This window comes from Nycticebus coucang, chromosome 2 (assembly GCF_027406575.1).
Source record: "Nycticebus coucang isolate mNycCou1 chromosome 2, mNycCou1.pri, whole genome shotgun sequence".
NCBI classification, from domain to species: Eukaryota; Metazoa; Chordata; class Mammalia; order Primates; family Lorisidae; genus Nycticebus; species Nycticebus coucang.
Genome location: NC_069781.1, coordinates 75,036,475 through 75,052,040, shown reverse-complemented (window position 1 = coordinate 75,052,040; position 15,566 = coordinate 75,036,475). Strand labels below are relative to the sequence as shown.

At 42.7% G+C, this 15,566-nt stretch overlaps 1 protein-coding gene across 3 annotated transcripts in view; it reads right to left on the bottom strand.

Annotated features, from left to right (window-relative positions):
• GLIS3 (GLIS family zinc finger 3) overlaps positions 1-15,566 on the bottom strand; it is a 488,198-nt gene that overhangs the window by 42,996 nt on the left and 429,636 nt on the right. For all 3 annotated transcript variants that reach the window (XM_053573749.1, XM_053573755.1, XM_053573759.1), the window contains one exon: positions 6,049-6,217. In XM_053573749.1, the coding sequence (XP_053429724.1) occupies positions 6,049-6,217 (169 nt within the window). The remainder of the gene's footprint in view (positions 1-6,048; positions 6,218-15,566) is intronic.

Sequence of the window (15,566 nt, the reverse complement as noted above, 5' to 3'; positions counted from 1 at the left end):
TTCAATACTCCATAGGGACTCAAGAAATTGGTTTTCCTTATTTGGTAAAGATGCTCTGACTGCTTTGTAAAAACAAATATTTCTAAGATTTTCTGCTATAGATTCATGTACTAGATTGCATACTCTCCAATGAGACCACATCCTTTCTTTCTGTGAGATTATGAAATACATATTTTGTCTTCCTACCTACTCCTGATATACAACTCCTAAAATCCTAGGTATCTTCAAAGTGATGTGTCTTTATGGATGCTAATGAGCTGATGAATGGCTGGTGGGCCCTAGATGGCTTCAGGATGAGGACCAGTCACCTAGAAACATCCAGGCAGGATTAAAGGATTGGGACTTTCAGCCCTATTCCCCAACCTCCTAGAAGAGGGGGACTGAAGATTAAGTTGGTCACGAATAGCCAATGATTTAATCAATCATGTAACGAAGCCCCCATAGAAACCTAAAAGGACTGGGTTCAGAGAGCTTCCAAACAGCTGAACACATGAAGGGTGGTGAACCCAGAGAGGGCATGGAAGCTCCATGCCCCTTCCCATATGCCTTGCCCTGTGTGTCTTTGTCCCTCTCCTTGGTAATATACTTTAATAAACCAGTAAGTGGAAGTAAGTGTTTCCCTGAGTTCTGCAAGCTGCTATAGAAAATTCATCAAAACCAAGAAGTGGGAACCCAGTTTACAGCAGGTTGGTTAAAAGTACAGGCAAAATAACCTGAGGCTTGGGACTGAAACTGAAAGTAGGGGCAGTCTTGGGGACTGAGCCCTTAACCTCATATTTGGAGATAGGACATTATCTCCAAATAGATAATGTCAGAATACACTTGAATTAGGAGATACCCAATATCCACTGCAGAATTGTTGTTTTGCTTAGTGGGTGGGTACTAACACCCCAGCATCTGATCACGGAAGTGTTCTATTGATTGTTGGTGACTGAGAGAACAGAAAAAAAATTCCAGTTTGCCCCCATGTTTTCACACTTTCTTTTCAGTCTTTTCTGGCTCTGAAGGGGTGCTCATCGGAAGCCCTTTTATAAGTCCTTCACTGTGGTCAATCCATAAGTCTCCTTAAGCTCTGTCGCTTGTGTGAAGAGCACACCATGTTCAGAAGGAAGAGAGGCAGCTGACACTCGTCCACACAAGTTGAGCAGCACTAATCCAGCAAACTTACTCCTGGGACTGTAAGATTTCTCCATTTCAAAAAGGAACTCCCATCAATATTTTTGTTTTCTCTGGTCTAACAGGCATACTATGAAATCCAACAAATTAACATTTCCAAAGACACCGAGTTCCTCTCATGGGAAGCCACTGTCATAAACATAAAGTACCACAGGCTTGTTCAATATGACGTAGTGAAACAGTGCTTCCCATAACAAGTTTAAATCAACATTAGCTGATGTGGTGTGGTACTGCTTAAATCACTGAAACCATCTATCAGTCAGATGATATTTCAAAATAAAAATGGAAACCTTACTGAATCGAGAGAACTTGCATTTATTTTATTTTATGATGGTAAGGATCAAAGAACCCAATGCTAACTGGTTAGATGTGGTGGACCTTTCCTGACTTCTGGCGGTGACTCAGCCCATTTTTTTTAACAAGTTAAAGCTAAGTAAATGATGAATCAACGCCCACAAAGCAGGAAAAGATGCCAGTTTCCCACTAAAAGTCATAAAAGTGTGATAAACCTATTTCCGTTCAGAAAACTGCTGAAGTTTTTACTGGGGGATTTCCTAGGCAAACAGAGGCAAAGATATATAAACCCAAAGCGGAAGGTAAGCACATTTCCTCTTAGTGTTTTTATACTGGACACTAATGCAAATTTAGTGAATAATTCAGGGCTGTTTCATGTCATCCTCTCCAAACCTGATAGGAAGAGAGAAACTACCACACTCACACTTGCCCGTTCCAGAGGGCAGGCACAGGGATGGAGCACACATCCTGGGGGGAGCATGCAGCAGAAGGCAAAAAACAAAACAAAACAAAACAAAAACAACGTGCCAACCTCTAGTTCATGCATCCACCCACATAAAATACCATCCTATTCCTCTCCATTTCTCCTTCCGCAATTATTTACATTATCAACCACTGTGATCATTTAACAACATCATCTTCCTTCTAAACGGAATCACTCAGCTATGCCAAGGTTGTCTATCTTCATCTTAGTATATCCGTAGAGGCAGAAGGCCTGCTTCCTGCTGCATAAACACACAGGGCACTTTACCTGCTTTGGTTCTTTTAATAAACCTTTCTGATCCTATGTCGGCCAAAAACACTTCAATTATTTTATGTAACCTAAAATAGATACTAAAATCATTAGGTGAGTTCATATTTATGTTTTTCTCTTTTAAAACTGTAGGATAATTACAAGTGATCCATCAAACTCTTTCCCACCCAAAATAAATAAGAGGTGGGGAGTATGAGGGTGGCAGAAAAGTTGGGATTGGAAAGTAATCTTAGTTCCCTAAGAGGTACAAACTCAAATAAGCTAATAAACACCATATCACCTATGTGGTATTCCTGCCTGAAATGTTTACAATGAATCTGTTTAGGAGAAAACATTAGACAAATCCAAACCACGAAACACTGCATAAAACAAATGTCCCAAGTTCTTCAAAAATTATTGGTGTACTGAAAGGCAATCATCATCATCATCATCATCTTAAAAGCTGTGGGGTGGGGTGGATTTCACTAGATTGATTCAAGCAGACAAAAAAGAAATGAAAATTACATGTACTGATCCCTTCTAAAGGAAAGGGGTAAAAAAAACACCTCCAGCTCTAGCTATAAAGGGCATTATTCGGATAACTGGAAAAATGTAAGTATTGATTGACTCTTCGATAAAACACTATCTTAATGTTAAATTTCCTGAGTGTGATTATTATGTTGGGCTTATGTAGGAGAACATCCTCTTTAGCAGGGTAAAGCTCAACAATATCTGCAGCTATTGCTCAAATGGTTCAGAAACAACAGGCAAAGAATCTCCTAAGTATCCTGACAACGGGTGAACGCAGGTGCAAGGTGTATGGGTATTCATTGTAGTAGTCTTGAAATTTTTTTACATGTTATAAACTTGCAAAAGATAGGATTTTTAAAATTATAAAGTAAAATGTTAAAAAACAAACCTCAAGCAGTAGGAGTAGCCAACGAACTCGCTGACAGCCAAAAAATTAGCAACTGTCAGAGCTGGGAAGCAAACATCAGGTGTTTGGGTTGTGGTGGTTATTTTTGACTCTAATAATGTTTACACTATTTTTCTCCGAGTATTCCTTTAAAGGCTGTGTACAAAAAAGAGGCACAATGATTGCTTTTCTCTCATGTTCTTGTTCAGGATTGCTGTGATACTGACACGGGGAGGCAGTGAAGAGGAGAGGTTCCCACTGAGCGTGTCTGAGCTTGGGGGGTGTGATTCTCAGCTGGGCAGTGACATGAGACTATGAAAAGCCCATGGCTAATATCATCTAAAACTCAACTGGCAACTATATAAAATGCTAAAACCCCCCATAATCTCAACTTATGGGAACATATCTGATAACTGCAAGGACAGATTTCTTGTCTCCAGCGCCTGGGAACTTATGGATAGTTATCATTTCCACTGCTTCGCTGACAGATCCCGTGGGAGGAGGCTAATGATTTGTTTACACTTTACCATGGACACAGAACTATTAAAATAAGTCTGATATCGCCTGATTCATATTTTTAATTGCCCAGTTATAGCCACACAGATCTTTTACAACCACCTAAAACTCAAACTCCTGAGGTCAATTTATTATTCCTTTCTCTTCCCATTCACATACACCCTTTTTACCTTTTTACCTCCACATTACCACACTTTCCCTGCAGTTTCCGTTTTTTGTTAATGAGATGATTTCCATACTGATGCTAGGCATGAAATTCAGGCCCTTCTTTCACATATATATTAATAAATTGGTGATTCTGCCTCCTAAATAATAGCTCTCAAATAAAAACTCCCCATCCTTACTGGGTTTCCTTACTTCAAGTAATCTTGCTCACAAGGACGCCCACAAGAGCCTACTCCTTGTTTTCTCTTACTCAGTTACTCTATCATCTTGTCACCTAAATTCTTTTTCTATAATGTCAATATGATTGTGTCTCTATTCTAATAAAGAATCCACAATGATTCTTCATTTCTAGTAAGATAAGAGGCAAATTCCTTAGTAGAAAACATGGTTCTACATAAGCCAGCCTGCTATTATGTGACTTCATCGGCCACGTACCCCATGGGTGCTGCCACCCTGAATTACCGAGGCCTCCCTTAATGTCTGTCCTCTCCATTCTCACACATGGCAAGTGTTCATCTTGCTGTCTAGGATACTGCTCCCCATTTATCCAGCCAGAAAAGCCTTGTTTTAGGCTGAGTGTGGTAGCTAATGCCCGTGATCCTAGCACTCTCAGAGGCCGAGGTGGGTAAATTGCTTAAATTCAGGAGTTCAAGACTAGCCTGAGTGAGAGTGAGACCCCATTTCTACTAAAAACAGAAAAACTATCCGGGCATGGTGGTAAACCTGCAGTCCCAGCTACTTAAGAGGCGAGAGGATAGGCAGACCCCCATAGTTTTGAGGTTGCTGTGATCTATGATACCATAGCACTGTAGCCTGTGGCAACAGAGTGAGACTCTGTCTCAAAAAATGAAGGGAAGGAAGGGTTGGAGGGTGGGAAGGAAGCAAAGAAGGAAGAGGTGGGAGGGTGGGAAGGAAGGAAGGCAGGAAGGAAGGAAGGAAGGGAGGGAGGGAGGGAGGGAAAGAGAAAAGCCTTAGTCTTCTTTCAATGCCTACATCACTGTGTCTGCCTTTCTCGGCTTCCCTGAGGCAGTGTTGGCGACATCCCCTTTACACTCCTGTGGTATCATGTATCCAAATAATCTTATTATACTGTTTATGTATCTATCCTTGCCACTAAAACATGTAAAGGACATGGGTTTTAATAATCTTTCTCTCCCCAGCATCCAAAACAATGCCCAATATATAGCAGATACTCAGGAGATGTTCACTAAACAAAAGACTATTAATAAATAATGAGAGAGGCATATCCCATTAACTACTGGTTTATCAGACTTAAAAATACGTATGAACAAATCCATAGACTAGGCCAAGAATGATGAAACCACAGACTGCTGGTGAAATCTAAGATTCAGAACTTTAATTCTGCTGCCTATTCAACGCAATACTCTGTTCACCTACTACTCCGTGATTGCACAGGAGTTTTCCCTGTGGCTGTCTGGGAGTAACCCCTGGGCAGGCCAACTCCAGCCAGGAGACAAATGGACAAGTGGTGTGGCAGGAGCTCTACTCCCTGGAGGAGTGCTGGGCGGTTCTGAGAGAGGTACTGAGCATCCGACCTCCTTCCAGAGCTACGGGAGAAGTTCACTTAGGGCTGCTCCCAAAGGAGACAGAAGATGGGGGTTCAGGAGTTAGAGACTCTTGTTTTGGTTTGTGGTACACAGAACCACATGTGATACTAGAGATCAGAAGTGTGAAAAAGGCCCCCAAAGTTTCTGGAGCCAACAGAGAAGAAAGAAGTAAAAATATCATGAAGTTCATGGTCATTTAAACATTTTCCCCCAGGAACCCTATACGAGGGTGAGAACATATAAAGTATTCAGTGAACAGCCCCTCTCTGGTCCCTCATACGAAAGCCTATGCACTTTTATACTCTGCAAACTAACATGACTCCCCCTTGTGATGAGGGCCCCGGCTTCTGTCTAGAAAGCCTTTCCACCTGCATGTGTGCATTACTGAGACAAACTGAGGAAGGGTGGGAAAGAGAGACAAATCCTGATGCTGTTTTCTCCCACCCGATACTTCGGCTGGCTATTGCCAATAGCATTTCATTTGTTTTCCATGGAATAAATAAAACAGATAATGAGATATTTGGTCCGCGTGCTTCGCTTATGTACTTTTAAAATGTCACCTTTGGGTAACTCAACCCACCAACGGGTTATTAATAAAATTCAGCAACTGTCAAAGCCCTGCTCCACGGAGGGAGGCTTGGCGGCGACGCCTATTAGGAGGGAGAGACAGATGGCCTTACCTCTCAGCGCCGGCGTCCACAGCTGTGAGTGGAGGTACCTGGGAGGAGGGGTGGTGGGGGCTCCCCTGTACATTATGTCCCGGAGAAGGGTGACTGACAGGATGTGGGGGTGGCACGGCCCCAGCAGCTGTTCCGCTTCGGCTTGAATGATTGCTGGAGAAAATGGGAGCTGAAATTAAGGAGAACAAGCATGAGACCGCGCCCCGGTGAAGCCCGCAGTTTTTAAATCCCGAAGGCTGACAGCAAGCATATTTTAGGGGCTTGTTTGTTTTTCTCTGGGTGGTTTTCAGGGAACAGTTCTCCCCTTCTTGGGTATACACAGCTTTTGTTTTCATGGTGGAACAGGTTCCTCGGGAGCTCACGTGCAGCTCGCTCCAGGCTGACGGTCCTGCACTGTTCGCAACTGTGTGGAGGGCTCTGTGTTACAGCCTTTCAGTGACCGGGGACGAGAGTCATCAGGAAACAGAATATGTGGCCAGCTGACCGAGGAGGGCACGACACTGGCCTTCTTCCTCCTCTCACTGTTGCAGCAAGCCACTGCAGGTCAGGCTGGGGTCTCTCTCTGTCACTGCTAAATCAGGGGGTACCCAGGACAGAGCTTCTTTCATTCCAGTGTGAATGTAGGAGCCTACACCCTTCGAAGAGTCTAACTGACCCCAGGCATTTCCCGGATAGTGTGATCAATATACTTGGTTTTCATCACAAAGGAATTCTCTCAGAATATGAAAAGGGGGACTTCAAATTCAGCTCCCAGATCTTCCTCCCCTGTTACTTATTATGACAGGGGGAGTCAGAGTTCCATTTGCAGAGGCAGCCTCACCTTTGAGAACTGTATATGACCCCAAATGTGAATATGTGCCCATTTAGATCAGCTAATTGGTGCAATGTCACAAAAGAAACCAGGGCTTGTCACTTTCAAAATCTTACCAGAGAGGCTCTCTCAGTATCTGGGACCCACTCGGTAGACATCTCATTATGCTACAATCACACCAGCATCATTATGCTGACTCTCGTTAACTTCCTCCTCTGTACAAAGCTGGGGGAGCTTTATACACATTTCAGCTCTTTTTGAACTTACTCTACCAATATCAAAGAAGAAAGGGATTTAAAATAAAGTAAAAGAAATTAGGTTCAGGATTAAGAAACAGAAGTGGTGTTATCAAAAAGATTTGAGGGTTTAAAAGTTCAGGGAGTTGTATTTTTAGACCAATACCACTTTTCCCAACCTCTCCAGGGTAGAATACATACCCCAGATGACCCAGCCCCCAAAAGCTTAATCCAATGGGACAAGAGTTCAAGTATTTAAGGGAACATGTGAAGAGGCAGAATTACCATCTTCCCGCTCAAAAAGCTACTGACAGGGGTGTGATCTGATTTGAAGGGTTTATTTCTGGTAAATCAGCATTCTGTCAGCTTGACTCTTGTCCTCAGAAGCCTGTATCCACCACAGCCCTCCAAGTCCTAAGGAGGTAGTGAGGTCTGAAATGCTTACCAGTTCAGAAAGGCAAGGCTGAGCTGCCATCATGTGCATCAGCCTCTGTAAAAGTTGCACATTTGCAAACTCACTAGAGTCACCTTATGAATCACTACCCTCATTTATGCTCAGCTTGCTCAGGGAGCCACAATTCTGCTTGTATTCCAAATAATAATTTTACCCAGGGGAGAAGGCTGTTTGGATTGACTGTGGCAATAGTTTCAATACTGGCATTTCTCAGCATGGAGCTTGGTGTTTTATACACTATTCCAAAATCTAATGAAATAATAAGAGGTCACAGAGACACTATGAAAACACAGCTAACTTCCTCCCCCACCCCCCACCCCCGCTTTAGTATAGAAATGTGAGCTCTCCTATTTATTTTGTAGTTGCTGAATGCTTCTATCAATTCTTTCCCCCTGGAAGTGTTTTTACATGTATTTGTGTGTGCTTATCACAAGAGAAGCATTGCCCCTGGTTGAGACAACCCAGTGGGCTACAGGAAAACTTGATGTGTACACTGTGTTCTCCTGATGAATCAACAGAAAGAATGGGGCTATTCAGAGGTGTAGATTAGCTGCATAGCCACAATTGGCATTGGCTGCAATGAAAGAGGTGGAGAAAGGTATATTGTTTGTAGCCTGTCACTCCTTCGAAGTTAAGCCTGGTCTAGGGGCTCTCCTTCGTGCCATTTAACAGCCCAGGAACAATCATCCATCATTTATCCATCCATAATCTACCCATCTGCTCACCTTGTATGCATATCCATCCAGCCAGCACATAACCTTTATTTTTTGAATTCAGTATTTATTAAATGCCTATTATGTGCTCATCACTCTACCATACGAGTCCCTGCCCTTGCGATTTAGTGAGGGAAACAAACTTCTATGCATCAATTGTACCAAAACACCAAGACTCCCTAGAGTAGGGCACTGAACAGTGTCCAAGGCTCTTCTTTGTGGCCCCACAATATGCCCTAAGTTCTGGCCAAACCAGACGACTGGGAACATCTCAAATATATTATGATAATTTTTACTCCTGTGCTTTTGCCTTAATGTCCTCTATGTTTCTCTGCTTATTTTAATACTTTCACTTTGTGTGCAAAGTTGTGTCTTTTCATTCTTTTCTTAGCAGCCAATTATTGCACCCATATTTAAGGAGTGACTACAGGAGGCAGACTCAGAGCTAGGTCCTGGAATAAACTAGGAAACAAGATGTCCTTGGTGCCTTATATCTCACAGCACCAATCCATCTTTGTTGAGTGAACAAAGATGAACACAATCTAAATGCTAGTGGGATCCATCTCCGTGCTCATTAAGTACAACAGGGGCAGAAAGGAACATTATACACCAACTCTCATTCCTCCTTGGTCAAGGGTTGCTACAGAGTATGAGTAATTCACTCACATTTCCAAGTAGGCACATGTATTAGGGTGTCTAAATGTTTTTATAGATGTCCAACAGCTGGGCAATGGAGAGGCCTCAGGCCAAAGGCCAGAGGTGCATAGTGCAGATGAGGGAGGTGCTGCCATGCTGGGCCTGGGGCAGTTGGTTACCATAGCAATAGCCAGTAGAAACAAGTGGTGGGGAGGATAAAAGGGGAGTCCCATGGAGTGTCTAGTACGAGGCTGAAGGCTCAGGGATGGTCCCTCCAGCTGTGATGATTGATTGACAGCCAAACACATGTCCATATCCCTTCCCTCTTCTGCTACAGCTGGTGAAAGGCACAGGAACAGTCCATGGTCCTTTGATGGTTCCCCAGGACAAGAAGAGAGGGAGGGCTTTAGGATTCAACTTAAAGCATAGATTTGGAAAGTATACCCAACAGTTTCTTATGCCAGTGTAGGAAACCATATTTTTGCAAAATGAGGCCCGTGATTTGCCTCTGTTTTCTTTTTCTTTTCTTTTTTTAATTTTTTTGAGACAGAGTCTCACTATGTCACCCTCGATAGAGTGCCATAGCATCACAGCTTACAGCAACCTCAAACTCTTGGGCTTAAGCAATTCTCTTGCCTCAGCCTCAAAGTAGATGGGACTACAGGCACCCGCCACAATGCCTGGCTATTTTTTGTTGCAGTTGTCATTGTCGTTTAGCTGGCCTGGGCCAGGTTGGCACCCACCACCCTCGGTGGTGCCGTAACCACTGTAATACGGGGGCCGAGGTTTGTCTCTGTTTTCTAACAAATAGGATGAGGAGTATAAGAAAATCTTACTTCTGGTAAGACTACAACCTAATAGGAGCTTATAAGTCAGTGTCTGCACAGAGCACTTTGCTTGCAGAGTCCAGGCCATGACTGCTCTTTGCAGATGTTGCCTATGACCAAGATAATGACCAGAAATTTGGAGGAAATAACAACAGACACAAGCATAGCTTTCCAACATTTATCCAATCCCCATCTTCCATACCCTCCACCTCTCTGGAATCAGGCAGCTGTGTCTTTCATAGGGTTGTCCTCGGCTTCTAGCAGAGACCCACATTTCTCAGAAATTGCCACTATGGCACAGGCAATGCCTCACTCACTAAATCTCCATGTTAAAGTAAAAGTGCAATGTCATTTGCAAAAGGAAGAATTTCCTTCCTTACATACTCAAAATGATTTTCCAAACTCAACCAACTGGGCATACAATATGGCCTATCAATCAAACCCCAGCAATCCCTCCAGAATACAGGGCAATATTAATAAAACTGTGAGATCAAATCAACCTGCACACACGGGCTGACCACGGGGGCAGCCTTCATTGTCTGTGTCAACTCAGGGGTCACTACTGCTTTCAAGGCTGGAAGAGGGCTTTTAAGTGAACTTCTAGACTTGGCTGTTGACTGGCAGCTGGAACAACTGATTAGGCATGGCAGAGGAACATATTGGAAATCCTTATTGCTTTTGTGATTAAGAGATGGTGGACTCCCCAAGGAAATAAAAGCCTGGTCTTGAGATGAATACGTGGGCCCTGCTTTCAGCAGAGGACCAGCAGCCTCCCTACAGCTCTGGGCTTTTTCTCTCTGTGGGACCTGGCTTACTGTAGCCCCACACCCATCTCCAGTGGAGGGAGGTAGAGGTGGCTCAGTTGGGCATTATAATTTTGATAAACCAGCATCTATCTATGTGGCTTTTAGATGTCATCTCACTGACTATTGGACTAGGCCATTTGAGGCTGGCACCTTTAACTAGGTCAGATTATTTTGGATTTATAGGCAGCTCTCTCTTTGTCCTAATTAAAACTATTAATCTGTATTTCTAATGGGTGAGGACAGAGCATCTGGGGTTACTTCAGCTGTGATGATTCACAGTGTGTACATTGTGTACAGGAGCAGGCAAGGTATATTAGTAGCACCCCCCACAAAAGACCACTTGTCTCAGGCCTATCAGCAGAACACAGGAAGGCCAGCAGAGGCATTGGCACATAACTATGTTTGCATCATTTTAGAGGGTTTGTCAGACTAAAGTTTATTAAAAACAGCCAGTATTCATTCCTATTCAAAACTATAAGAGTAGCTAGAGGCCTGCTTCTTAAACTTTAATGTACAAACAAATCAACAAGGTAAAATACTGATTCCCAAGTCTTGGGGGTAGGAGGTGCTAAGATTCTGAACTTCTAACAAACTACCCAAGTCGCTAGTGATGCTGAAGCTTCTAATCTTGAAACTGCACTTTGAGTACTAGGTGCTGGGCCATATTTCAACTACATTTCATCTGCTTGCTGTATCACACCTTGGAATCAATAGCTAAGATTTATTAAGTATTTATTTATATGCCAAGTGCTTAAAAAACTTTTCCCCAGTTGACTTTTGAGAAACATGAGGCCTAATCTGCTTCCTGGTTAAGTTATCCAGTCTGGATTTTATGATGGTTAAATAGTACAACTGGAATTTTAGCCTATGAAACCAGATTTTTGGTCACATGACCCTAACTACCAGCCTATAATACCTCTCAAATGCAAAATGGATTCAAGAAAAGGCACAAGAATGTTAACACTGGATCAGACTCCCTGCACAGTTTGCAAAGGCTTCTTGAAGTCACGAGGCACTCCTTCCCCACCCCACCCTATGCACACAAGTAGCTACAACCATCCAAGTGCAGGTTAGAATACAAAAAAGATATTTCCATTTTGGTTTCTGCCCATCCTCAAAGCAACTCAGCAGTGATGAGGGAAATTTTCCAGCTCCGGAAATTAATTCAGGCAAGAAATTAACTAAATTATTTGTTTGGGAAAACAAACAGCTGGTAAGAAATGTGCTTTTTCTCCCCAAATAAAGATTTCAGATGCTTGTCAGAGACATATTGATCCACTGGTGAGAAAAGAAGGCACGCGGGGAGAGGTTACTCACAAGCAATCAGTCATACACACCCTTTACGACATGCAATCACCATCTTCTGGGCTGAAAGGCCACCACCCGTCAATAAGGCACCAAGAAGAGGCTTACTGTACAGATTTGCAGCCACTAGGCTGCTCTGTAAATCTGTACTTGGAGCTGCCATTCTGGGTTGCTGAACAGCCATGGCATTGCTGCCTCTTGTTAGGCTTGTTCTCATGGGAAAGAAGGAACCAATCTTATCCATAGCCTGTGGATTCACTTACCATGAGTGTTGGAGAAAATGACATTAATTGCGTGGTGGCTAGGACATGGCAAGAGATATGGGCTTACCATTCATCTCCTGAGCAGTATTTCCAGGGTCAAGGCACAGAGAGGTAAACTAATCAATGAAATCAGAGTAAATTGGCTTTCATGGAGATGTTAAAAAGGATGAGAAGACCTATGTAAATGGTGAGCTCAGTTTTGTGTCTCTCTCTTCCTAGAGGAAAATTATGGACCTGGGAAGGGTTTAGGAACAGTTAAATTGCAGTGGAAATTTTGGTTCCATTGGCCTCTGCAGATTGGGCACTCTATACAGTGTTAGGGTGGTCGTTCACAGAATGGAGTGCACGTGACGTGAGTCGGGTGGACCTGGATTTGAATTTTAGCCTTAGAAATCACTAGCAATGTTTCCTTGGCAATTCACTTAACCTAGGTCTGAGTTTCTTCATCCTAAGTAAGAATAATACCTCACAGGACAGTGAGGAAAATTATGTAATGTATAGAAAACACTTAGCATAGTGCCTGGACTGTAACTCAGTGATCCGCAGCCACTGTTGCTATTATTTGGCTATTTATATTATCATAATTATTATCATATGATTAGAGTAAGACAAAGACATAAATGTTGCTCAAAAATGGTACATTTCCAAGAAAGTTTGGTTTCCGATCTAAACTACCAATGGAAGAATGCATGTAAATATAACCTGTAAACTGGAGTTATTTTAAAGTGCAGAAGAGTTTCTACGTTATACTCAATAAACTTTTTATTGTTCATTTTTTTAATGAGAGATGCTGTAACGTGTTCAGGGCCTGCAAAAGAATCCTCACAGGGTTAAAATGTACTTTATTTTGCACAAGGTATACACACCTCTGAGTTACAACCCCAAATACATTTCAGTTTAAAAGATAACAAGTCATGTTCGTGTCTGACTGCACGTTGTGAAGGAGTGAAAATGGGCTGTTACTAAGATGTCAACACAATTGTCCCTCTTGAAGCTTAGTTTACTTTAAAGTATTTTTACATTTTCAGGACTTCTTTTTGTTTCTTTCTTGAAGAGGATAAAGATCCAGCCCTGGTTAATTTTCAGAATTCAAGAAAGACTTCTCTTTAGGCCTTCTGAAGAAAGTGACTGACACTGAGGGTGACTGGAGTTTTGGGTCCTAAAGGTGAAAATTTAGGCCCTAATACTTTCTGCAATTCTTTGCATTTCCCCTTGGAATAATTTAATTGCGCTGTCCTTCAATGGAGAATGGTCTCCTGACCTAAAATCACAAACTAGAATTTCCTAGGAAGGGAAGTCTCCCCACACCCCCACCCGCTCCCTCAGGGTTACTTAGAAGGCTGCATTTGACACTGAGATTAATTGGAGAATGGGAGAGATGCCTCAGCTCATCTTTGCCTTGTTGCCTATGAGTAGAAGGGGTTAGTTGTTCCTTTTCTTTCCTCCTAATGTCCGAGCATTTCCCCCCTTCCTATCAGGAAGGGCATCATTCCACATTCCACCTGTATTAGGAAAAAGTAGTTTCATAAGGGTCTGCATGGTCACCTCTCTAATCTTTCTCTGCTCCTGCGGCATGAATAATTTTAATATCGCCAATCCCTAAAAACCTATTCTTTCTGCCTGTCTCTTTTTTCCTCCCCACTTTGCAGTGTAGAGTATCATTATCCAGCAGCCCTGATAAGAGGATAATGAAACAATCCCTTCTCAACCGATCGGGTGGCTGTCAGACTCAAATGACACCCACTTACACATCCCTGACATACTACCCCAAGCTAATTGATGGCAAACAATGGCAACTGTCTCCAGTGCACTGAGACACAGAAAACACACTCATGTCACCTGATGGGAGAGTACCTGGCAACGGATAAACAAATGTGTTAGGGAGACATTATATTAAGGTAAGTGAGGGCACAGCTCTGAAGAACATGCCTATTAACTCTGAGCTTAAGAGTGCTGCTGTTCACTGGGGAACAGAAATAAATAAGCTAAAATGAGAATTTATTGATGTCTGGACAGTCACATGAATATTCAGGGTTCTCTTACAAATAGATATTCCCCCATGAGCTCCAAACTTTTGTGTAGGCTACCCAATTACATTACATTTCCACACTATGCAGCTGGATTTATAGCCAGGGAAGAAGTTATTAGCGTTTGGAAGAGGATACACACTCACAGGCCCTGCTGGAATACACTGCGATATAACCAGAAGATAATGGCTGGTGTCATTCACGGAAATGCCAATGGTTACCATCAAACATTCTGAAATACCAGGTGTAATTAACTTCAGGTTAGGAAACGCTCCTGAAACATCTGCCTTTCAGTACAAAGACATTTTGTTACACGTAGAATGGCATCATCTGGCAGCTCTTTCAACTTCTCTGGGACCAACATTTCATGCAACTCTCTTGGATTGTTCCAGACAACGCATGGCGTGTCTAACCCGGGATCTCGTTCCTTACTTTTCCTCCCTTCTCCTGTCAACCTGCCTACCTACTCACCCTAAAAAGAGCTCATGACATAGAAAGTCAGTAAAATAATTTGAACAAGCCAGAGTCAGACTACCCTGTGGGAAATCCATCATTTCCTCTTGGGCTGTGCGTTATACCAACCCCCATTTGAGGCCAAGTGGGAAGGCAGAAAGAAAAAAGAAAGATGGTGCAGGCAAGGCCAACTACTTCTGGAAGCTCTCCCAGGAAGGCTCCTTATCACTTTCTTCGGAAATAAAGTCTTACTTAGCCACAAAAACAGTTTTAATAAAAAAAATACTGGTTCTCTAATTCCTCATTATTCATCCCTTTACTATCTTCTACCTGTACCATGTTGATTGCAAAGGGTGCACCTTCCCTTATGGACCCTTCTAGGACAGACCCATCCCCTCCACCTTCACATGACTCCTGAAAACACTTCACAGTGATGGTTTCTTAGAAACGTATTTTCAGCACAGACAGCCAATCTAATTCTTAATGCAATATTATTCCAGCCAAAATCAAGGGCTGAACTATTGACTCTGTTTGAACTCTCTCAGGGGAACTTCTCCTTTTCCTAGATCTATAAAGTGGAGTAATAGCAGCCCTTTTGGGGGGATTATGGTATACTGAGGAAGCAAAGTCTGCAATTATCGCCAGCCTCCAGGCAAAGCTGTGAAGGATGAAGGATGAAGCGGGTTGTGTTGTGACTCTGGAGAACCTTTTCCTCCTTTTTCACACTCTGACCACACTCTTCCATTTTGCCTTTGGGCACTTAAGTGCTACCTCCTAGTTTACTCTCAAGATAGATGCTGATAAATTACATGACGCTATTAAGAATTTATGTCCACGTACAGCCTTTTTCAAGCAGTTTTTATTTAAAGGCTCTTCTCTCCCTGTGGAATGGAGGATTCAATATTCAGTGGTGTCAATTTCAAACATCCATGTTGCTGGCAAAAAATGTATTTTGAGGAAGCAAGCATCGCTCCTGTTAGCATGTGA